The 25,089-nt window shown below is 39.4% G+C and overlaps 1 protein-coding gene across 1 annotated transcript in view; it reads left to right on the top strand.

The window, feature by feature from the left end:
- The window catches only part of LOC104076161 (protocadherin-15-like), a 127,414-nt gene that overhangs the window by 2,516 nt on the left and 99,809 nt on the right, over positions 1-25,089 (top strand). Inside the window, exon 3 of the mRNA XM_009576928.1 lies at positions 15,464-15,580. Coding sequence (XP_009575223.1) covers positions 15,464-15,580 — 117 coding nt within the window. The remainder of the gene's footprint in view (positions 1-15,463; positions 15,581-25,089) is intronic.

Raw genomic sequence — 25,089 nt, 5'->3', positions numbered from 1 at the left:
AGAAGAGAGTTTAATTACTCTCATTTTAGCTAAGAAGCAAAAATTGTAGCAGGACAAAAGCGTAGCTCACAAATGTGAACTTCCTATCTGGCAACTTCAGTTTAAATGTAAGTCTGCGTAAAGTATTTAGCATATATGAATCAGTCTTGGGTTCAGCTTACTGTGTATCTGCAGATGCTATGAATTGCCACATGATTTTGAGTAATTCTGTTTGTCAGTCTCTACTGAGCTCAGAATTATTTTAGGGACAGTAAATGTCTCCGATTATTAGCTTTGATGACAATGTAAGAAGGCTTCTACAATACCTCTCCATCTCTGCAAAATTTCTCAGACTGAGATGCAGGTCACCTGTTTCCTAATAGTCTGCGCTCTTTCCTGGCAGTTTCCAAGTCAATCAAAGAAAACATAGCTTTTGACATCATTCCTTGAGCCTTTTCTGTTATACTTTTAAGGAGGAAGTTGCTCAAACCTGTTTTTTTCCTAAAAGAAACTTTTTCGCAGCACAGTGCATTTTTGAAAGAATTGAGTGTTTGGGTTTGTTTGGGTGTTTTTGTTGGGTCTTTTAAAGGTACTTGTTTTCAAATAGGACTGTATTCGGAGAAGAGCTGTGGTCTGCATCATAGGGCTGACCCAGCTGTATGATTGTGCGTTTCTGTTGTATTCATTAATGACAGGGTACAGGGAAGCAATACAGTTCAACTTGTTGACCTTAGTGTAACAGCAGCTTGTGCACTGTCGAAGGAGGTGGTGTGAGAATAGGGAACTTAAGAAGGGGATTAGTAGGATCAAAAAATAGGTTTCTTGTTTTCCTGGGAACTCTTCCCACACATGAGCAACAAAAAGGGAGCGTGATGATATTTGTTTGGAAAGGCAGTATGTGAGAGGCTGGAATACTAGGCTGGATAGGAAAAGGTGTTGGGCTGGGGACAGAACAGGGCCTGAAAGTGAGGACAAGCAGCCTATATTGTAAATGAGGAAGAAAATAAATCAAAGACGTGATTAAGTGTCATACTCAGTGACAGGTTGACTTTTGCAACAGATCAGTGGGCATAATTAAATATTATATATATTGCTGAGATTAAGATGATGCTTAGGTTCCAGCCTTGAGTGACAGTAGAACAGTAGTATTTTGAGTGGCAGTTGAGAGAACGGGGGAGGGCTTGTGGAGAAAACATTTTTAATATCTCATTTTGTTGGGCAGATGTCATTAACGGGTTGTATGTCAGGTGGTAGAAATTTAGAACCTTGGTCGCAAGAGATGTCTAAAATAGAAAGAATAGTTTAATTTGAGCTTATAGATGAACATTCCAGTTACAAAATTTACAGGGTGGGGGGAAAGATGGAGATCAAAATCAGAGCCTTGTGCTACCCCTGTGTGGGATGAGAAGGATTCACAAGAGGACACCTTGAATGGTTGATTCAAGAGACAGAGCAGCAGGAGAGGGGTGCAGAGTCCCGGAAGCCAAGTGGGAACAAGGAGAGCAGGCCTCGGGTGTGAAAAGAAATACAGAAATAACAAAGTGCGTTGCGATGCAGTTTGTGTTTGTTCTTAATGGAAAAGACTCATATTCCCTCTTGTTCTGAAGCGGGAGAGGGGGAGAGCTGACATGCCTTTGCTGGGGGTGAAAAGTCCCGATCAGCGCAGAGAGGGCAATGCACTAAATTTCCCTTGAGGATAGAGGCGGTGGACGCCTTGTACAGGGCCAACGCCAGCACATCCTGGTAAGCTGACAGAGGGAACTGATTTCTGTCCAGCAGCTCAGTGCGGGTGTTTACAGGGCACTGAATCCGGCCCTAGGTCTTGAATGCATGATGGTGTACATGACATACGTTATGTAGCGGTCTAGAGCCTCATGCACAGTGTATAGCCTGGTTCCAATCCAGGCTTTTATTCCTCTGCAATCTTAACTACGGTCCAAACTGCTGCTTTAGGGCGTAGCTAAATAGATAACTCCTTATGAGCTTGTTCACTGTTTCATTGGAGTCATTTATAATTTTTTGTTGCCCAATTAAGATGTCTGCTCAGGGAATTGAAAGGGTTCTAAAGCTCAAGATTTCTGCCAGACAGGGTGCTTTTGCATGGGGATGAACACCCCTCTGCCGTGGCTCTGGAGGAGTTGTTCCCATTCAGCCTGTCTTTTGCTCCTGCTCTGGGACCAGGAACTGGGTGTGTCTGATTCTTCTTAGTAAATATGCTTTTACTTTATTTAGAACATGGTATTAGAGTAAATATTTTAATACCGTGTTTGTGACCCCAAATAGGAAATAAACCAAGTGCAGGTACACTGTAGGCCCTAACATAACAGTTGGGCTGATTGCAGTCTTTAATAACACAAAATTGAACTAGAGAAGACCAGAAGCGAGCATTAAGGCAATAGTAGGTCCAAGCAGGGAATTCATGTAACCATTAGGGGTTCAGTTCCTCTAATCCTCAGAGCATTATTTGTATTACTGAGGTCTCCAAGTCCTTTTGGGCTTGTGCTGCTCTGTTAACATTTGTTGTTTTTCAGTCCAGCTCTTAACCGAAAGCGTTGTAATTTTTACTATGTAATAGGATTCTGTTAACTAACTATGGACAACATCTGGTGGTTTCATGTATCATTTATGTGATATAGAACTGAAGAGCAGCAGTACAGTATACCCATAATCACACTGATCTTTGTGGCTTGGGGGAGGGTAGATACACAGTGATTTTCTTTAGACTCTTGCTTTCAGCCTTTGGCATGACAAGTTACAAATAGTTTGTATTAACCTTCCCTGAACTTGATCAAAACACAGATTGCATAGCAGAATACTCACTGCAGAAAAAAAAACTTAATCTGTTACCTGCATGTCAGTATCGAAATACATTATTGGCCACTGCTGCAGCCAAATGGCCCTGTACATTGTGTGGATGTCTTATGACTCTTTCTTCGAAGAAAGCCAAAGGTAAATTAATAAATTGTTGTATCCTTTCTAGTATTACTGAGGAGGAACAGTGTAAGCGGCATTGATTTTTTCTTCCCAGAAAGATGCAAACCACCTCAAACAGGCTGAGATTTTTCTTTTTTTCCCAGTTCTCAGAGTCCTCTTGCTGCTTTCATAACTTTTCACCTTAACCTGAAAGTAGTAATGAGTCATTTTGTCTTGGGATGGCATGGGAGATTGCACAAGTGATCATCCAGAATAATGGATGATTTTAATCTGATCTGTAATCAAGAACACAAAACTTTTAATTTTATCTGGGTTTTTTTAATATATAATTATACAGGTTAGACATACCAAATTTTATCAGTCTTGAAAACATAGTTTAAGGGATAAAAAGATTAGCAACTCCAAGAAACAATGTGTGTGCTATTTTTCAGTGGTTTGCCACTGTCAAGGCATAATTTCTCTCACCATGAGAACGGCGGAGATTTGCATTCACTCAGTGTCTGAGAGGGCTGAATTGTTTGCTAAGAGTGCCTGTAGAGCATATTGCAGAATGCAGAAGCATCCCCTCACAATATAAATGTTTCTCAGTATTGGAGGAAGCGAAATCATTACTGTTCAAATGGTGTGCTTATTATTAGGATTTAGCATTTGGAAACAATTATTATGGTAATAGAGCTTCTTAACAGAAACAGGACTAACCTTTTTCCAGTTTATATTGCTGTTAAATGAGTAATGTGTTCCTAAATACATATTATAAGAATTTCTGTATCATGGGGCCTGTAAGGTACTTGCATATTTTATGCTGTGACCTCGTCTTAGTATTATTACCAGCATTATTATTACCAGCATTATTTTTGTATTACTTTACATCTCTTTCTTGTTTGTTATAATTGCTTTTTCTCCTCCTTCTGTGTTCTGGGATTGGTTTTCTTTTTAGTTTTTCAAGCAGAGTATATAGTGTAATGAAGCCATTATCTCTGGCTGATGATTCAAAGATGATTCAATAGAGCAACAAGAATAAGTAAAAACAGATCTATATGTTTCTAGCAATGCCATATTACGAGACTGTCTACCAAGTATTTCATATAATTTCTACCATGCCTTAATCCCAGTGGACTGTTATAAACATTATACAATGAATTTCCAGATTTGGTAAAACTGACTTTACCCAGTCAATAAATACATTGCTATCATCAGAGAGTACACCAACTGCAGCAGTCAAACTAGTTTTTCAAGAGAAGTATGCCATTCAGAAGTTAGGAGTCAACATATGCTTTAAATGATGCATTATTTGCATTGATTGGTACTTATTGTGGGGTGAATTTGAATCTTCCGTAATCACTATGCTAAGTCTTCCCTTCCTTGGGACTTTGCATAAAAGAAACAAACCAGCCATGCGAAAATGTGTAACAGCTAAATCTTTCTCTCTGGCACGGTTGCTCTGAATGGTCCTTCATCAACATGACCGTTCTTGCGGTCCTGCATATTCAAGCTGGAAGGAAATGGTATGATCTCAGTTGTAATGATGCCATAGCAGTGCAGAGCTCTAATCTGCTTAGTCAAGAAAGCTCCCTTTGTTTCTCTGACAACCTAAACCTTGAATCAGAACAAGGAGAAATACAATTTGTTTGCTTTTCTAGGGTGGGAGGGTTAGAAGAAGCTGCGTGTTTGTGGATGAATCACCCTCTCAAACCAAACAATCGGAGCCAACGGTAAAGCGAAGAAAATAAAAGGTGTGTTGGAGAAAGTATGCAGGAACCCAGCATTTGAGACAGCAGAACAAAATGTTACAGCAGGACCCTCTCCTCTCACAGAGCACATTTACTGTACTGCTGCAGAGTGCTGGGGAGTGAGTGGCTTTAGTCTCTATAAAATGCTTAAATTATCACTAGGAGAGAATGGGAGAAGAGGGATTCACAGGTTGTCATTAGGGAGAGGAGAGGACATTTTGTTTCAAACCCTGCTCCACCAGATGTTTAAATAGCCATGCATATGTGTGGCTGCCGCTGCTTTCTCTTCCTGCAGGTATTTACTAGAAATTCACTCAAGTCTTGTTTCTAATGAGCAGGTGAGCAGTAATACATCATTGCTTCATTATGGTGGGATTTCATGTTATGGTGAGATTTAATTACAATAATAATGAACATTTTCTGCCAGAAAGTACACAGGTAATGAAGGATACATGGAAGGTAAAAGACATTAGTGAATCAGTTAAGGTCAAACACATCGTCAGTTTCTAATATTTCTTAAATAAAATCTAAATTATGTTTTTTCAATAAATTTACATCCATGAAGTTAATCCTTCCTTTCTAACATGTAATGAAAACCATTTCCCATTTAAAGAATAACAGGGTGGTCCAGCACAGCAGCGGCACATAACTTACACGAAGGTTAAAAGAATGAGCTGTATTGCCTCCAAAATGTAACTGCTTATTTATCTGTTTTCTAGAGGCATTAACGGAGTAATGGGCTTGGTGTTGGACTACGGTGCCAGTAAACAGGTTTTTTTTTTTCAATCTCAATTTATTTGTTCAATCATCTGCTAGTCATTTATTACCACATATAATCCCCTATGAATATTATCCCTTAATTTATATTATGAGCTACTTCAGGGCTTGCTGAGTATAAATATGAAAAAGAGGCAGTTACACCATGTTAACAAGCCTCTCTTTTGTATAGCTTCAAAGAAAGAACCCTCTGTGAAGAAGCACTGCACCCAATTAAAGGCAAAATTCAAAGTGCCACTTCATACAGTTTGTCATATTATCTTGTCAGCATCATCACAAAGATTTTGAACTTGCTCGAAGTTACTCAACGTTGCTTGATCCTCTAACCTCAGTCCTTCTAAATTAGTCACTGTGGTTGATACGTAAATCTAAAAGATATTTCAAATACTTGTGGCACAACTGGGAGTAGTTTTCAAGTACTGGCTTGCTTCAGTGGACTTAATGTAAATATAAAATTGAAGTGATACCTTGATCCTCTAACCTCAGTCCTTCTAAATTAGTCACTGTGGTTGATACGTAAATCTAAAAGATATTTCAAATACTTGTGGCACAACTGGGAGTAGTTTTCAAGTACTGGCTTGCTTCAGTGGACTTAATGTAAATATAAAATTGAAGTGATACCTTAGCAAATCAAAATGTAGGATCACAAATAAAGGTTTGCTTGCAAACTTAGGTACGTGTCTTGGGGGATGAATGTACTGGTGAGATGCATGAACCTTAAAGGAGAATATCTTTAAGGGTGGCATGTGTTTATTATAAGAGGCCAAGAGATTACATAAAGAATGGGAAGGGACTTCAAGTTCTTGATACTTCAGTATCTGGTGAAATTAGGTATTTCTATATTATGCCATGTAATGAGTTCACTTCCCCCCCTCAAAAGCTGCATTTTTCACGAGTCAAAACTTTGAAGGTGCTCTTTTATATATGTAATTTGAAGTAGAAATAATCAGAGTAGTTTTCCATCACATACAGGATTATTGATAATAAAATTAAATTCTTATTGCATTTGTAGAAGAAAGTTTTAAAGCTATGAATCAGTGAGATAAGTGATAAGTAGATTTTTTTTTCTATTACTTTTATCATATACATTAGGAAGTATAAATTGTTCTGTGCTCACCTTCTTTGCATAAATTACAGAAACTGACTGATGGAATGAAAGTGCGAATTACAGAGGAAACAAAATTGAAAATATCTTAAAAAGAATTATTTTACCTCAATGATTTTAAGCCATTGTACAGTTACTCATTTCTAATCCCTTTGCAATCAATTTGAAAGGCTAGATATACCTGGATGTGTAATACTCTGTTGCTGTGAACCACTCCACAGAATTATCTAGGTAAATTACAACATCAATCACACATTTGAGTTAATAATAACAGTGTTCTGGCTGAAGGATGAGAGCTTGCTTAAAATCTTAAGATCCTGGTTATTGCCCCAGTTCTACATAGTATATTAACTGCCTACAGTAGTCCTTTAGGGGATTGTTAGTGGTTATTAAGGCCTGGAGAATAATGTTGTATCTTCTCAGCTTGCATGAGAGTTTGCTTAGTGAAAGAATAGATGCGGTTTACATGCATGCATGAATATCTCTCTCTCTCTCTCAATCAATTCTTGGCTTAAAGTAAAGATCTGTGGTTGTATTTTGCTGTAGCTGTGTACATGGCATGCTAGACATTTAAGGGAAGAGGAAAAGAAAAGATAATATTCTAGTAAAAGGATTATAGTTGAATAACATTTTGGTTTTCTTTCAGAAAAATAGTCACCTGTGACAGAATGGTTTTCTGAAGTCAGAGCTCAAATTTTCAGTTGTTTCAATGCTGAGTCTGTGACTCCAAATCCAGAGACCTTGTTTCAAAAGAGCTTTAAAACTTTTTTTTAGACAATCATGTAATTTAAGATCACTATGACATGAAAGCGTATGAAATTTGAATTTTAATATGTAATATTAAATTTGTACATTTGTACTGTTCTGAATAAGGTTGATTAGCATCATATTGAAAGGCTTTGGAAACTTACTAAGTTTAATAATAGAAATATAATCAAGTGAGGATTTGCAGAAATGGAGAAATTACAGAAAGAATTGAGGGCACTAGATGGCTCTTACCAGTTAGCATGGACCAGAGGAATGGATGGTAAGAAAGTATGGCACTTATAGATGCTGTAGCTGAAATGTAATGATGGTAGAAAAGATCTCATCCTGTGCAAACATCAGTGAGCACCATGCTGGAGAGGTTTCTGCTAAGGGATAACCTGCACTTGGCATTTCCTTTAAAGCTAAGCAGAGCTTCAGGAACCCATTGCAAAGCATAGTTGCATCAAAATGAAAGCACTTGCTCACTTGGGCCCCAAAAATGTTTTGTTAAAGGGCAAGATAGGGCCTTGTGGCAGAGGTCAAAGACCTGGTAGTTAACAGATAAAGAAATTGAAAATTATTGTGACAGATCAGTGTGAGCGAGGCTGCTCCACGTGGAGGGATGAGCTGGGATCCGAGGGTAACCCAGTGTGGGCAGTGCCCTCCCCGACTGGGCGCAGTCCCTGTGGGGACAGAGCCGGGCGGGCAGACCAGCAGGCTCCATCGACAGCCCCAGACGCGGTGAGGGCATGAACCCGGTCTGGGGTCTGTCCAGCAAGTCCAGCCAGGAGCAAAAGGGGATGGGGCCAGAAGCAGCGCTGGAGCCTGGTATCCTATGGCATCACTGGAGCAGGACTGAGGGCCCCGACTGGGCTGAAATGGGGTCCTGGGCCGAGGGGCAGGGTGTTGGGGGACCTAGGTGAGGCCGGTCCGGGCCGTTAAGGGCTATGGATGCCCTTAGGGCCATGATATCTTGTGGCCTTTAGCGTTTTTTCATTCTGCTTATTAATAAAATATCTTGGATTTTTTTTAAATAAGGCGTTGAGTGACGTCTTTCTACGGTTAAAGAATGCACAAGAGGAATAATGATTTTACAGTACAGTGATACCAAAACACCCCTTTCCTTTGTGTAGAAGAGAGTTTCACAGATATAGTAGAGGAATGTTAAATGTGCCCTTGGAAGTCCCCAAACAGCAGGGAATTATTAAACACTTGGAGGCAGCTCAGATGAGAAGCCACCAGCTCTGGTAATGTGCACATAGACTTAAGTGGCAGATGTTCAAAACAAAATGACAGCAGGAAATTACAGATACATATCTGTAGTTGTACAAAAAGATTGGGAAGGTTTGAAAATTTCAGTGTGTGACATACGCTATGCTTTGAAATAAACCTTTTTACTTTCTCCCTTTGTGGGATTATGTTATGTACATTTAACATTGGTGGAAGGAGGGATCACTTTAAAAATACTTTTTTTTTCCCGATTTATTACACTTGTGATAAAAGCCAGCAGACTGCAAAAGGAGCTGTAAATGCCTAATATGCATTTATTAGCTCAGACGCTGTTCAGTCACGCTGTTTTTTATGGCAGGGGAATGTTGATTTCCACTTAGATACAGTAGATTAGAAACCTTGGTATCAGCAGGTATAATCAAAGAGCACAGTCCTGAAGTGGTAGGAAAAACACATGGATGTACTTACAAAATGCTTTATGAAACTATTTGCAAACCAAGAAAATGTCATATTTAAGAAGCTAACAAACTTAATGAGTGATTTTGTCAACAGGTCAGAAACAGGAGAGTAAAATGTTTCCTCATAGACTTTTAGAATCTTTATGGTAAAATGCTTTCTGCTTAGCAGTTGAGGAGAGAGGCAAGAAGAAAGGGAAGCTTTGTGCAAAATTGCATTTGTAATGCAGGCTCCCCAGGTGGGCACCTCTACACACGTACTGCTTTGATAATGGCGAAAATCTTCTAAACAGCGTGACTCTCTTAGTGGTCTAGATAAATCAACAGAATCTGTGGTTTTGGTGTTCTTTGACAGGAATTTGTCCTTCTGGAACTGTTCAGGAGATTAATAATTAGATTTTGCTATCATGGAATTACAGCTGTTTGAATAAATAATCAATACTTGATTACAATTAGGTCACATACTACAAAAAACAGGAATTAAAACATCAGACTGGTTTTATAAGCTCTAAAAAAATCCAAACCCTAGATGTCTAGATATAAAAAAGTATAACGCTGTTTTCATACGAAGGAAATTGGGAGAGGGTAAAACACGTTGATTTTTATGGGCGTTGGGGGAGGAGAGGCTTCGCTCCCATTTGGTAGGGCTGCCCTCTAGTGCACTGCAGGGTAAAGGCAGCGATTTTGTACGTGCAGTAACAGGCTTCCCTTTGTAGGATAAAAGGGCATTTGCACAAATTCTTGTGCCTGCAATAGATATAGATATGTATACATAAACATATGTATATACACGTGAATATATATTTCTCTCTCAAATATATTGGCGTGTTGTCTGGAGTTGCTTCTGTTTGTGTGGAGATAGCTGATGAAAAATTAATTTAAGTTTTTAGTCTTTATTTTATTCTTACAAAACAAGATTTCTACCAAAACACGTTTTCAGAAAAAATTATTACTCTTTAGAAAGCCTGTAGATTAGTGGTAATATTCAAATCAGACAAGTCTGTCACTGGTTGTAATGTTGCATTTGATTAATTGAGACATGGCTAACAGTCATGAGCTGCAGCAGTAGTTCACTGGAGTGAGAAGGGGCCACATCCTGAGCTCATCACAACTGCCTTGCTCTCAGCAACCAGCAGAAAGGAGCTGTGATCCTGGTGTATCCGGCTCCTTCTTTCGGGCAGGATTTTCCAAATATCCTGGAACTGCCATAGCAACTCCTGGTGCAGTTGACCTTCCCAGGCTTTGCTGCTCAGGTTGTTTTTGAAGTGTGGGATTTTATTTTCATACACGCGTCGCGATCCTTTGGGAGGTGGATCCACTGTGAAATCAGAGAGGAACACTGGGACTGCTCCAGTTTCTGACAAAGACTGTCATAAATCCTGGTGACTCCAGGATCCAGGAGCTGCCAAAGTGGCTAAGCTAGGGTAGCCTGTGCTGTCCGTGCTGCACTGCACACGCAGGACACCCCGAGCTGTATGCACTTCGGATGAAGTTAAGGGGCAGTGATGGTGCAAGGAAGGCGGCAGACATTTGAATCCAATTTGTGTGTTTTCCAAATTAGTGAATGAGGAGGAAGAGGGAATTATTTCACCCAGGTGTTAAATGCTTATATTCTTAACTTAGTGGAGTACAAGCATTAGAGGTCTCTTGGTGTCCCCATAAATCAAACATATATTAATGTCTCTGAAGTCCATTTAAGTTTACGAGTTAATTTTATGCTGGGAACACTGTACTGCAGGTATTTTTCTTCTGCTCTAGTTGTGTATTGCCCTCCCACATCGGCGGTCACCACCTGTCTAGGAGCACCTAGTTTAGTATTAGTACATTACAGTTAGTGACTGTCTTAATGATTTTTAAATTACATATTGATTTGCTCCTTAATGCCTTTCCTCCCCCATGCTTTGTTTCTCCTCATTGGCATTCCTAGATGACTATCTTAGTTCACCAACATTTTTGTTCAGCATTTTCATAATCTTTGCAAGCAGGTCAATATTTGTTTCCTACAAACCTTTTGCTAAATAACAACCCTCTAAATCTTGTGAATGAGATGTGTCTTGTTCAGAGGGCAAGGAAGTTGGTCAGGAAGTGGGATCATTCACGTGCTAAGGGTGACGTCCGAGTTAACAAATGAGTTGGCATCAACAAATCTCTTTATACGTCTTCATTTGCTTTTTGAAGGTAATAAATGTGGATTCTCAAGAACAATAATATTTGAGCATCTCTCCCATATTGTGCTTCCTTCATGTTTGATTCTTAATCTTTGTGCAAGGGAAGGATGTAAGGATGTGTCCTGTTCTGCTTGTATGTGCTGCCCAGTGTGAGCAATGTGAAACAAAACCAAACAAAAAGTGGTAGATAAAGAGCATCTATGATAGGGAGAAAGCTTTGGGGTTTTTATGCTTTGACTTTCACTCTGTTTTGCAAACAAAGATGCATAAAAATATAATAAATCTGCAGCTAGATAAGCAGTGACACAAAGGCTGTTTTGTATTTATATATAAATATGTGGCTGCTATTACCTTACTGTCAAAATACACAGCCCAAGTATTTTAAAGTGAGATATATAGAGAATTCATTACCTATATTTTCCATTTACATATTTTTGTGTGTGTCTGATAGTTAATAGCAACCTGGATATATGTGACTGAAGCAATGAACTGTGAACAGTTGTAAGATGCTGCAGTTTGGCCACAAGAGCATGCGTAGGATTATGCCCCAGATTTAAAAGGTGATTACACTACTTCTTACTACCACTTTGTGGAAGGTTACTACCCTATTCCTGATCTGTGGTTAGGGATTGCACTCACATGCTGCATCCATTTCTATGCAAAGTCAGGTTTAGTGGTTTTTTAAGCAGAAGCCATCAGGTATGGAGTAATCTTCAATTATTTAGCTGTGCAAAAAAGTGTCTATGTCTTTGGTCTCCAGTAAAGACAGAAGCCCAGTACTTTCTCTAAATGTTGTCTTTTTGCTCAAAGTCCCTCTGTGATGAAAACCTGAAAACTCTTATCTGTGTATCTGTCAGGGAATGCTGAACTCTACTCACTGTTAAGTCCACTTCGATGAAGTAAATTGGATTGGGGACCTTGACTACAGGGGCACAGGTTTTGGGGGTGGGATGGGGTGGATCATGCCCATGACCTCTTGAGCTATTGACAGAAAATACAGAGTGTGCTTTCTTTCTGTGCTCTAAAAAAATCAGATTTAGACTGTATTCCGTCCTTGGTGGTGGTGCTTGTTGCCAGAAAATCCAGTTGAGGGAGATGATAATATATGAATTTCTCCAACACGTCTCTACTTACTCTATCAGGAATTGCCCAGAAGAGTCATTTCTTCCTACCACCTGTTGGTAAAACTAAGACTTTTACTGGAATAAAGAAACCATTACAACCAAAAAAAGCCCATTTCCGTGTCATCTGCATGTTTTGCATGTTAAACCTTCTGCCTGCAAAAATTCCCATTCTGCTTCTAGCAGTTATTCATCGTAGACATTTGCGATGAGTACATGAGACTTGATCACCTGTCTGTAATGACAGTCTTGCTCTCTGAAGTTCACTTACTGCAGCTGCATAATGAGAAGACCTGTGGTGATTCTTACGGGGAACTTTTATTTTGTTAGACGTGGAAACATTTAAGCTTGAACTCTGCTATAAAAAATTAGTGGCTGCTTTAGGATTCATGAAGAGATGAGCCAGGAAGAAAAGCACGTGGAGCTGTTCTGTCTAGCTATGACTGAAACATTTGGTGCCTATTTGGTCGGCTCAGCTAAGGTTTATGAGGCACAATTGTGCATAAAGCTTGTCTTAGAGGAGCAATAAGTTAGAGAGGCAGAAAGCTTTCTGTGTCCTACTTTATGCTTTGCTTTGTATTCCTGTGTATTTTGTACTGATCCACGTATCTTGAAAAATAGGTGCATTAAGTAGGATGACTTAGTCATTTTCTATAGCAGAGGATGTAGTGTATCATCTTTATACAGGATTACGCTTTCCAATACCTTAAGTCACAGATTTTCAGGCACTAAGGTCACATAAAGGTATTCAAAAGATAACGAAAACATCACATGGTGATTCTCCCCACCCCCCAGCGAGCAAACAACAGAATGGGATCTCTTGCTGCTACGCCAAAGAAAAAGACCAGATATGGCTGTGGATTCGCAAGTGCACAGAGAGTGATGGGTTCAAAATCAATGAATAAATACAGATAAAAGGCTGGGTTATTTCAGAAACTTCACCTGCTTCATGGAGGTGATCCTAAGCATCCAGATCTTGGGAAGCAAAAGCTGCAAAAAAAAAAGAAGAGTTATCATAAGCATAGTATTGGGTCATTACCCCAGATGGAGACTTCCTATGGAAGGACATAAGGTGTCTTCTCTGTGCATATGCAGTTTTTAAAAGGTTGTTTATCTCACTGGAAAACTTTCAGGGTCTACAAACCAAAACGGTTCCAAACACACTGATTTACACAGTTGTAAGACCTATGCGTGTAGTGTTGTATCACATTTTGTCTGTCATACTGGAGATTATTTTTAATATTCCATGCCTAGGATTTCATAGTTACTTTGTGTCTGCTTCAAATAAAGTAATTCCCCATCTTTTCTTTGAGGTAGAATGGCTGTGACTGGAGTCTTACAGTGTGATATTGCTGTATGATGGCGGTTTCTTTGCCACAGTGATATATTGCTCTGGAGTGGAGTTTCTGGGAGCAAAGTGGAACAAAGGATAGCTTATTTTACAAGCACGATGTCACTTTGAAGAGTCGTGAGAAACAAGATTGTTTATGTAAAATAGTCCTGGGTATTAAATTCCCAGATGAAGTAAATTATTTGCTTGCAAACAGGTCAAGAAATTGAAATTATAAGATTCAATGCCTGTAATTCTATGCAAAAATGCTAATCTGTTTGAATTTGAATGTTTTTCCAAAATGTTTTTGTTTGATTGCTCTCCTAGTTTGAATTGCCTAGTAGTCGCTTTTTGATGACCCAGTTGTCTCTTTGAAAATCTGAAAATCAGAGGAAAAGCATTTCCAGTGCCTTGAAGACTTGAATTGCAGACCTTTCAGCAGAACAAAATGCATTAATTATTCAGGCATTTACTACGTGGACTTGTAACAGTCATTATTTTTTTATATAGATGTTTATTATACTGTCGTTACCTCTGATGAGGTATGGATGAATGTTTTAAATGATTGTGTAGTATAGCGTGCTAGCCAGTATCAGCATATTGCATTTGCAGCATGAAGAGCCATGACAACAGTAGAGGCATCATTGTATAAACTTTGAGGAGCTGTGTTTGTGTGGGTTGCCTAAGAGATGGGGGGCACCTGTATTCCCCCAGAGCTCAGGTACACATTCTGCTTTAAGGGGAAAAAAAGTCTGCTCTTCATTTGTGGATCAGTAAAGTCACTCTCGTGTGCTGAAGGCATATGATGCTTCTTACTTGTTCTGCAAAAACCCCAGAACATTTAATCTATGTTATCCATATGCGCAAAACAATGGAAATAGTAGTATGCAAAAATGAATAAATCTCTTTTCAGTACAATTCAAGCTAGGGAGGTGGCTCTATAGGAAAAACCTGGAAATCGGTTTTATTAGTAGAATAAAGATTGTGATTTAGAGATGTACCTTTAATTTTTTTAAAGGAACATACAGACAAATTTTCTGGAACTCTCTGTGAGAGAATTTTGACAAAGAATTATTTTCTGACAGCTTGTGACAGTCAGAATGAATGCCTTTTTAACAACCTCTGATGCTGGTTGAGTTTCTCAGTGTTCGTGGCTCCTGCCGAGTGGGGTACCGTGTCACTGAGAGCCACGTGCACCCGACTGCTGCATCTACCTTAGTGCCAGCTTGCACAGTCCCACACAGCCTGGTTTTGGGTGAGGTTTACATCTTTCACACAAGGAGGTACCCATGAATGTATATATACATATATAGCTGTGCATACATATATAGGTGTGAAAGCATACGTACGTGTGTACATACACTACTACGTCAATGAAATTGGGCTTAACTCAAGCCTGTGAAGCTTCTTTTTGACAACATACACATCAGTCTGAAGAACACCATCTTAAGCTCTCATGAGGTGTTGATACTAATCTGACATTATATTTTCCGTTCATTTATTGCATATTAGAGGTAACAAACACTGTCAAGCAACAGCAGCTCATTAATTTTAGAAAATTAGCAAAGCCATATTGTGGCCCACTGCTTGAGAAGCAGGTGTCACGGAAATCTCTGCTTTGTTTACTTGTGAGACCGTGTGTTTTTCTGCAGATTTTCCTTCTGTTGATCTGTCTCACATGAATATTTTTTTGAAACTTTGGCACCTTCCCCTTGTGTGCTAGTCTTGTGTGGTGGTAATGGAATTGAGAGCTGAGAGAGACTGAATGGCAAATAGGCTTCCTAATGAGGAAGGAGTGATTGGGTAGAGTTTGAAAAAAAACCAATTGTGAACGCGTCTATAATTTTGTTTGAACTTCAGAACTAAACTCTTAATTATGTTTTGCAGGACATGAATGATTACTCTCCAGTATTTAGCAAAAAGCTCTACAGGGGAATGGTTGCTCCTGATGCAGTCAAGGGCACCGTTATCACTACCGTTTCAGCTGAGGATCAAGATCCTCCGGTAAGCAAAAAGGTTCTATTAATACTCTGCACCCAAGAGAGAAAAATCTTTAACCCTCATAAAGTGACCTAACTCTCTCAACAACAAAGGTGATTATTATGAGTTTCACAGAGTGGTAACTCATACATTTTTTATGTCAGCCTGTCCTTTGTCGTTCTGGACAGAGGCTGCATTTACAATGATTGTTCCTGAAGCTGGCAAATCAATGATACAGCTCCTTTTTGCCAGGAAGATTTTTGGAAAGCTCTTTATCTGACTTCACAGTGTAGATGAATAAGAAGAATAGGCAGGAAGGGAAGCCGTGCCTGTCTTTGGTACAGTTCTGCAGCTTAAAGAGGAAACAAATGACAACTTTGTAAGACTGTGGCTTTCTTGATTCGCAGTCATTGTGCATTTCCAGTCTGAGACATCACAGGGTCACATGAAACTGTAGGGCTCACCAGCCAGCCTTATTGGATGTGCAGTATTTGAACTGAGTGCACCTGCTTTGGGGATAAAGTTTATTTCTGCCACTGGCTTTTATCGCTGTTCCCTGGTGAAGCGCTTGATTGACAGAACTGGGCACATATTTTTGATTTGTTAGCTATTCTGAAGGGTAATATCAATTTTGTAATCAGAGGTCGATGAACATTGGTGACCAGATGATACACTGAGGGCAATAAACGCCGAAGATGTTCTGCCAGCCCGGTTTAATTTTTAATTGTTAGTGTTTGGCGTATTAAGGAGAATAATCCTCAGGGAGAAGAGTTCAGAGAGAATGTGCCATGCACATTAAAAGCTGATGGCAGTGCTTTGACACAAATCAACTGTAGCTTATCTAAATATGCTACATAGTAATTTATTTACCACCCAAGGACAGAAATGCTAAAGCAGTGTTTCTGTAAGGACAGTCCTGCTATCCCCTTGTAAAAAGTCCTGACACACAAAGGTAAGTAAATTCCCTGCAGGTGATACATATCAGTGGGGTAACTGAACTTGGAGGCATTTAAGGTAGTTTATAACAGCAGAAGATCTGGACTATTGTTTGTTTAAAGTATAGGAAAGACAGTAGTATCATCAAGTAGGTAATGAATAGCAGTAGTTATCAATTAATAGTGCTACGGAGTATTTAAGGAATGCGGCAGCAGAGGACATAGACATTATTCGAGCAATAAACAACAGAAATGGAGAGAGGTGTACCTTAACGGCTAGTCTTGGACAATTTGAAGGGGAGTATAAGAGACATTGGTGCCTGATTTTGAGCACTCTCCTTGCATAATGGAGCCCAAGGTGTGTGTTAAGCTCCTTCCATAGAGCAGAGGCACAGTAGAATAAGGTCCCAACCAGCCAACATGTTAATCACAAATCTGCTTAATTAAAAGCATAATAGTCACCACATGTGTGCATTAGACTGATCAGCAGAGGCGAGTGGGAATTTCTAATGTCTTGCTTTAGAGGTGCTTTTAAAAACACATAGCCTAGGACCATTCTCTTCATGGCAGGCACCTACACTCTCCTGCAAAGACACATGTGGGTGTGCTCATAGCTCTTAGCATGCAGCAGGAGAAAGATGATGTAGTGGTAGTGCCTGCTCTCCTCTCTTTGCATCTTCTTATATTAATCTCGCTAGGAAAAGCCTTTCCATGAGATGTTAGAGGCCTAGGCTGCCTTCCCTCCAGTGACTGAAGGATTCCAACCTTTAGCTCTATTTCTGTGTAAAATATCTTAACCACCAGGAAAGAGGCTGGCCAGAGTTCCTGACAAACTTGAAGCGTATCTGTGGGTGTGTGGAAGTCTTCCAAGCCAGGAAGTTGCTATAAAAAGGTAACAAGCTGTGGCACCTATGAAGATCAGGGACATGCAAGACTAACCAGACTTGTACCCGCATCACCTGGTCCTTTTCTGGACTTGAACCGTTATGCCTAGGCAAGGGGATATATGTCTAGTAGCATTGTAGAAGTCGAAAATATAGAACTCCCTGCTATAGCCCTTCAGAGGGCTTCGTAAGCGTTCGTATTTTTAGCAATTTTTGCTCTGTGGAAGCCTAGTGCTCATGTCTGACCGCCTTCACTGTTCTCTGGGGCACACCAGGCCTAGGTTTCCAGCATTGTCTTAGTCGCTGTTTAAAACAATGATTTGCAGGAGAAAGTAGGCTTGATTGCTCAGATCTCATTGCTGGAAAACAATTTTGGAATTGATTTAATACTATTTGATTCTACTGTGTGAATGACTTTTATTGTCACATTTCATGAATGTCTTATTCTTCCGTATGTTAGGCTCAATAACATGGCAATTACAGAATGGAAATTGAGATCAAAGTGGGCAAAGTTTCTGGGTGGCATTAGAAGCCTGCAAGCATTACGTTTCCGCTATATATTGCGCAAAGGTGTTAGCTCATTTTGCTAGCATTTCTTCCTGAATAAAACACTGTACTACTGGGGTACTACCACCAAATTAGTAAACCTTGCCTTCACATAAATGGGTCTGAATTGCGTTCAGCATTTCAGGGAGTTCAACAGATGCTGCTTAGCTGGAGAAGATTCTCTGTCTGGGAATGACTTGGGAACCAGGGAGGTAGGAAACACCGTTTCCCGTTCAAGAGCTCTCATCCTCAGCAGTTAGCAGCAAATAATTCAAAAGGAAACACTCTGCCCATATCACAAGTGGAGTCGCTTCAGAGTGATCTGCCAGTGGAGAGTGGGGAAAACTGGCTGTGCATGACTGTTCAAATGGTGCGATTTTTTGATTGCCACAGTAGAAATCTAAAATATTAAGTTCATTAGTCGTGGTCCTATGGACCTGTCTCTGCCCCTTGCACGAGTACGTATTTGTTCCTAGCAGGTTTATCATATTGACCTTTGAGAAAAGTCTGCAGAAAAGAATGTTAAGGGTCAATGAAACTGGGCAAGAAGATTAATTTCTATTCCATGGACATTTCGACGTAAATGGGTTAGTGAGGATAGAAAAAAAAAATTACTCATTGGAGCTAGAGCATCACTTTTTAACTTGGTTTTTGTGCAGCTTTTATTTAAGAGTATCTGTTGCCCTACAACAAGATATTTTGGTCTCAATAAAGTACTTGCCCATTCTGATATAAGCTCCGTCTTATAATCCCTGGGTTTCATGTGTCTCAGATATCACTGAGATACTAGAGGAAACAAAATAGTTCAGAAACTGATTAACATATATTTATAACAATTCTTAGTCCTGTGGAATCAGCATTTCCTAATGCAAAGTTATTTCACTTTTTCATTTAAAAAAACCCAAACCCTTCTGAACTCTCTCCTTTTCTAACATTTCTGTCACTATCACTTGAACAGATAAATGTAGAAACTGGACATGGATAACCTTGCATGCTATTTTGTACAGTGGTAATAACGGCCATCTCTAGGTGGTTTGAGAATGGCAGAATAAAAACCTAAAGTGCTTACGTCTCCCGGATTCCTTTCTTATGATTTCCTCACATATTTATATGGACTTCTTTTATATGGTTTTGAGTGTTTCACATTTGAAAGATGTGGGCATCGCTTCTACTTCTGTGGAGAAATCGATAAGCGTGCATGAGAGAGAGATCAAAATCACTGAATGTGGGATCCTCTTTATTACCATTGTAACGGGCGTAAACGCGTATGACAGTAATGCTAAGATAATGTTCTTTGAAATCAACTGTTGCATTTCTTTGATTTTTATGAAGACTTAAAAATGAAGCTATCTTTAGGCATGTAATGAATACAATAGCCATAAAAGTTAGCCAACTATGGAGGAACGCTTTTAAAATAGTTTTTGAAAGTTGTTATTTTATTTCAAGCTAATGGCTAATAGTTTTCTCTATCTTCTTTTTTATTTTAAAAGTAAAAACTATCAGGCATAGATGGCTTTGTTTCTTTTTCTGACTGAGCCAACCTGTTTAGATGCTACTGGCAAATCTGTATTTATTTGGAGCTGGCTTTGACATTAGGTGGGTGTCACAAAGTATTTGATATGAATTCACCAGAAATTGTTTTAAAAAACACACAATCTTCTCTCTGTTCAGCAAGAGTGCCTTCCTCTAAACTTGCCTTAAGGGAAAGAATATTCTTAGTTGTCATCATCAATATTTTAGTTGTTTGTTTGGGGTTTTATAACCTGGTGGAATCTGATTTGCACACTACTAATACATCTATTTTATCAGTTCAGGAAATGAAATATATATCTATTAAGAAAATAATTGTGGCTTTAAAATATGCCTGATTATCGTAAGAGCGTAACTAATTTGAAGTATCCAAGCCTGAATCTCTCTGTTGTCATTTTACAAGTAATGTAGACTATTCCCCTGTCAACATTAAACTCAGCCCAGAATAAAAGTCAAGCTAGATTTTTTTATCATCTGCAATAAAAGCTTTTCAGACCTAATCAGCTCTTCAGAGCTGCCCACTGTCTTCAGCAAATCCCAACTTTGCTCTGCATTGTCAAATAAATACGGACAGTGTGAGAATCCAAGTTGAAATGCTCAGCACCTGCATGCAACTTCTCTGCAGATAAGGCAAATTTGAATTTTCCAACAGCAGAAGAGCGGGTTTGGGCTAGGAAGGAGGTGTTGAATGGTGTCAGTGGAGTTTGGCTCTCCATTTGACCCTGTAGGCACCATCCTCAGCCCATTCCTCCTTTGAGCTGCTGGACTGGAGTTATTGTGGTGTTGCCCCGTTGTTCCTCCTAGTCCCTCAACAGCAAAGGTGACAGCAGCAGTGACGGGCGTGTAAGTGGTAGAAAATAATTTCATACCACTGAGGTCAACCTTAATAAATCATCATCTGTAGCAAAGGATGCAGGTATTTAACCTACTTACTGTCTTACTTTTTGACTGTGGAAGTGCTCATTGAGTGATGTTCCTGAAAAAAGATCATTTATCTGTGGCTTTAAACTTCTAAAGGATAAGTCATAAGCATAAATGCAAGCATTAAATGGTCAGTGAGGCTGGCCTGGGTACAAAAAGTAACACAGGTGAAAGATGAGAGGTTGGAAGAGGCTTATGGCATAGAGTTTTCTGGTTTACAGCAGCAGTGTATTTCCTAAGTGATTTAGAAACTTATAGCATATAGATATGGAAATGCCATGAGTGACTATGATATGCTGCCAAAAACAGTCACAAGGACTAAGAGTGAGCTTTTACTCCTAAATGAAGTACAGTTTGATTAATTTATTGGAGATGTACATTAAAGGTTATCCTGTTGTTTTTCTTTAAAACACTCCCCCATCAAATCTCCATCCAGTAAATTATTTGCAACTCAGTGTATCTTACGTGTATGAATGTGTATATGTGTGAACGAATGAATGGCTGAGTCGGGACGAAGACGTGTAATTTTCTTAATTTAACGATACAAACCTGATGCGTAAAACATTAAGCCATCATTAGAATGCAACTGTTATTAATAGGATTGGTTTGGATGCAAAAATCCATGGATTTCTGGTTACTATTAACAGTTACTAATTCAAAACAAAAATTATCTGTGCTAGATTCAAATGCTCCCAAGTAGGTATTTTGTTATGTTTTTATTTTGAGCTGTGGATTTCAAAGTGGTCAAAAAAATCTTGGCCTGAAGGCATAAGAGATCTCTGATAGTTATTCCTTCAGGTCCTTAGTGAAATGTCAATTAAAATACAGAAACCAGTGCTTTTCACTAAAGGCCAGAGCAGGATTTGAAGAGCTGTCTTGAGCAAATGTCAGTTTAAGTTCTTACCAGTTTCTCCTTTCCTTTTCTTTCTTTTCTAGTTTGAATTCACTTCTTTGCAGTGACTGAGAATATAAATTTTGTTTCAGAAGTTACTTTTACATTTGTTAAAAGCACTGTAATTTGAAATACCTCTCTGGTAATTGAAATCTGGTAAATTTTGATTTACATGTGTTTCATGGAATATCGTAAATCAACATATTGTCCTTTGGTTTATTGGAACAATCCACAGTATATTTTTTCTACAGTTTTAAAGTAGTTATATGGTATCTGACTTTTCAGATTACTTAGTACATCCTATAATTGCTCATCCTGTCTTTCCCAGAAGAGCTTACATCTAATTCCGGGAACACTACTTGTAAAGGGTAAGAAAATACTAAGCAGAAAGCAACAATAACAGGCCAAGGGAGCCAGAAGGAATTATGGTAATAGACTAGAGCCATGGTTATATGGCTGCCAAGGAAAAGCTTAAGTACAGCTTCAATTCTTTCTAAATAACTGGTATACCTGAGTAAAATCAAAATCTTCAGTTTTACAAACATTGCAGTTGAAATTGTTGAGAGTGTTGCGCACACTTTCTGTTTGGCATTTGAATAATCCCTTTCAGGTAGAAGCACTCATGTATTCGAAATATTTTGTTGTGTAGCCGTCTGAAAGAAGAGAGGGAGGTAGCTTTTAAACCAGTTGAGAAAAGTTGTACTGTTTGCGTGGGGGGTAATTGTGAAGAAGAAGAGGGGTGAGGCATCCCAGCCACTGTGCAAACTGAGCTAAAAGGGTGATAACACTGTGTTAGGAGGCTGCACTAAGTGGGAAACAGCAGAGACAGTTGCGTGTCGAGGGTTTCCCTCACATATCATCTTGAGTTTTCTTTCCAGACGTGTTGTCCAGCTGGAGCTTAAGGACTTTGTCTATTTATCTGGGGTTTCTTAGTATCGAGGAGTGAATTAGTCTAGGCTGTTGGACATCATGGTCAAGCGTCATGTTCAGGGCAAGTCTGGAGCCCTGCACAGTGAAGCTGTGCCTCCAAAACGCGCTCGGACTTCCCGAGCACCAGGTGTGCGGAGTCACTCAAACAGGCTTTGCTGTATTTGCGTTGCCAAAGTTGCTCTAGTGAGTCCCAAATGGGTTTGACTTGCTGTATACACAGCGTAAATGGGTGTCTGGGTAAACCCAAACAGAAATATGATAAAACTAAGTAAGAACCCCAATTTTTTTCCACTATTAAACTCCTTGCTTTGTTTCCTGGAAGAACTCCATTGACGCTGTTTGAGTTTAGTTTCCCCAACTCTTTTGTGTTGAAGACAGTGATCTGACTAAAAGACAAAGTCAAAAATGGTGAAAGGTGCAAGCAGGTATCCTGTGTGAGGTGCAGAACTTTGCAAGGGTTTTGTGTGGCTGGGAAACCACAGAAACGCTGCATCTCTGCTGGAGGTGCCAAAGAAGTGCTTCCAGCAACTGAGGTAGATGTGATAATACCCTATAGAAAAATATTTATTTTTAAGTGCTGCTCTGTTTTAGCTAACGCAAATGTATACAGCTTCGGTTTCTCTCAGAGGTATTTTCAAGTCTTTACAGGGAGAGATACCTGGAGTCCCCAAAGCCTGGATGAAGTCAGTGTCTGACTCTCTCACTGACACTTCTGAATTTTATTAGCACAGTTTTTAGTATCCCCAGCCAGCATCTATTGCCATCTATTCTTTGGTCAAATGGATGATCCTTTGTAGCTGAAGAAATCTGAAGCCTGTATCAGGGTTGGTACAGATGCATAATTCCCTCAATTTGATGTCGATCAGATGCTGAGAGAGTCCTCAGGACTGTTTATAATATTTCCCCTCTCCGTGCTCAGTTTGAGAGCTTAGCTCTCAAAGAATGACAAGTGGCCTGCCCAAAAGCAGAGCTTCCTAAAATGCTTCAGGAGCAGCAAGTGAAAACATGCGGAACCAGTGCCTAGACACCGCTTGGGCCATCTGGGTGAGTCACCACTTCTGCGCTCAGCAGCTGTACGGAGACACAGCAGAAGCTGCTTTTAAACTGCCTCCCGCTTGCTGCTTTTCCATTCTCTGTCTTGGGTTTTGATTTAACTTAAACTAAAAATAAATGCTAACCCATATTGTACATGGCCACAAAAAAAAGGCACAGTATCTTTACTTCCTACACAAGCTAATGTATAGTCTGAATTAAAAAGACAGGGACAGTCACTTCGGGAGGGAGAGAAAGGAAAGCAAAAGGACTCTCGTGGCTCTGTGGAATGATCAAACCAAATGCACAGCAGAGCAATGGTTTGCTTTGAAACTTTAGAGGTCAAACTTGATCAGTCGCAAGGCTGGGAAGGTTTTGGTGACCAGAAAGAGCTTTAAACTTGGTTTATTTCCTGTTACGTACCAAAGTTTACAAAACCGTGTTTTAAATGAGACAATTGCATGTGGAGGGATTTGAATGGTCGTTGCTTTTTTGCTTGGCAAAGGGGCTCAGCAGGTCTGTACAGATAGCTGTGCACATACCTAAGTTATTCGGGGACACCTGAGATCATCCTTGGAGAGAAGAGGAGTTTTCTTCATTCTGAACTGTTCATGCTTTATTGAAGTGGCATGGTGATGAAAGATGCCAGATGATTATGATTATGTTCTCAAAGCTCTTAACCCTCCAAATATTTTGAAAGGAGAGCAACATGAGCTATTCGATAGGTGCTTAGTTTGCTTGCTTTGTTTATCAGAAAGTGAATATTCCCAGGACTGATATAACTTGAGGTGTTTGCTTTTCCTATATATGCCTTTTTTTGTATGGTTTATCACTGTAAAAGCTGGAATATTTCTTCCGTGGGCAATTCCCCTGCATGTTCTGATTTTGTTGATTTGAAATGTCAATAGAAACAGATGCAGAACACTAATTTTAACGAGCAGCCAGCTTCCAGAGCTCCAGAACATCCAATTTAATGGTTTATCCAATCTCATAACACCTTGTAAGGTTTTGTTCAATGGAACCCTTTTGTCAAATTGAGAGTAATTGTCCTTATTGTTTTACAGGCACCCACGAAAAGTAAGATGCTAACAGATATTTAATTAGAGATTTCACAGATATTTAATTGGAGATAAAAGCATTTTCAGGCAGTCCAGGGTTTGATCTTTTAAAAACTATTACTGTTGGATTTCATAATATCTGCTGGAGATTTGTATATGGGAAACATGCTGCAAATTCAGTGAGTTCTTAAAGTAATTTTAGCTCATGGCTTTAAAAGTTCATGTTCTTTTTGCGTTCAGCTTGTTATAGTTAATAATTGAGAATTTCCAGATTTAGTAATTCAGAATTTCAGACCCTTTTGTTGAGTTACATACTAAAGAATAAGATCCTTCAAATTTTAGGGTTTCTATAAATGAATTTAGGGTGATTATACATGAGTATGCCATTCATAACCCATAGCTGATATAAGACCCACCAAAATCATTCGCCCACTCTGTGGTCTTGTGTCCTGGTTTCAGCTGGGATAGAGTTAATTTTCTTTACCTAGTGCTGTGGTTTGGATTTTGTGTGAGAATAATGTTGATAACACACTGATGTTTTAGTTATTGCTAAGCAGTGTTTATGCTAGTCAAGGACTTTTCAGCTTCCCCTGCTCTGCCAGGTGCACAAGAAGCTGGGAGGGAGCACAGCCAGGACAGCTGACCCAAACTGGCCAAAGGGCTATTCCATACCATGTGACGTCATGCTCAGTATATAAACTGGGAGGTGTGGTCTGGGAAGTAGCGATCCCTGCTTGGGGATGGGTTGGGCATCGGTCGGTGGGTGGTGAGCAATTGCATTGTACATCACTCATTTTGTATATTC

This window comes from Fulmarus glacialis, unplaced genomic scaffold, assembly GCF_000690835.1.
Source record: "Fulmarus glacialis isolate BGI_N327 unplaced genomic scaffold, ASM69083v1 scaffold3464, whole genome shotgun sequence".
NCBI lineage: Eukaryota > Metazoa > Chordata > Aves > Procellariiformes > Procellariidae > Fulmarus > Fulmarus glacialis.
The sequence above is the reverse complement of the archived record's forward strand: the minus strand, read 5'-3'. Positions and strand labels throughout refer to the sequence as shown.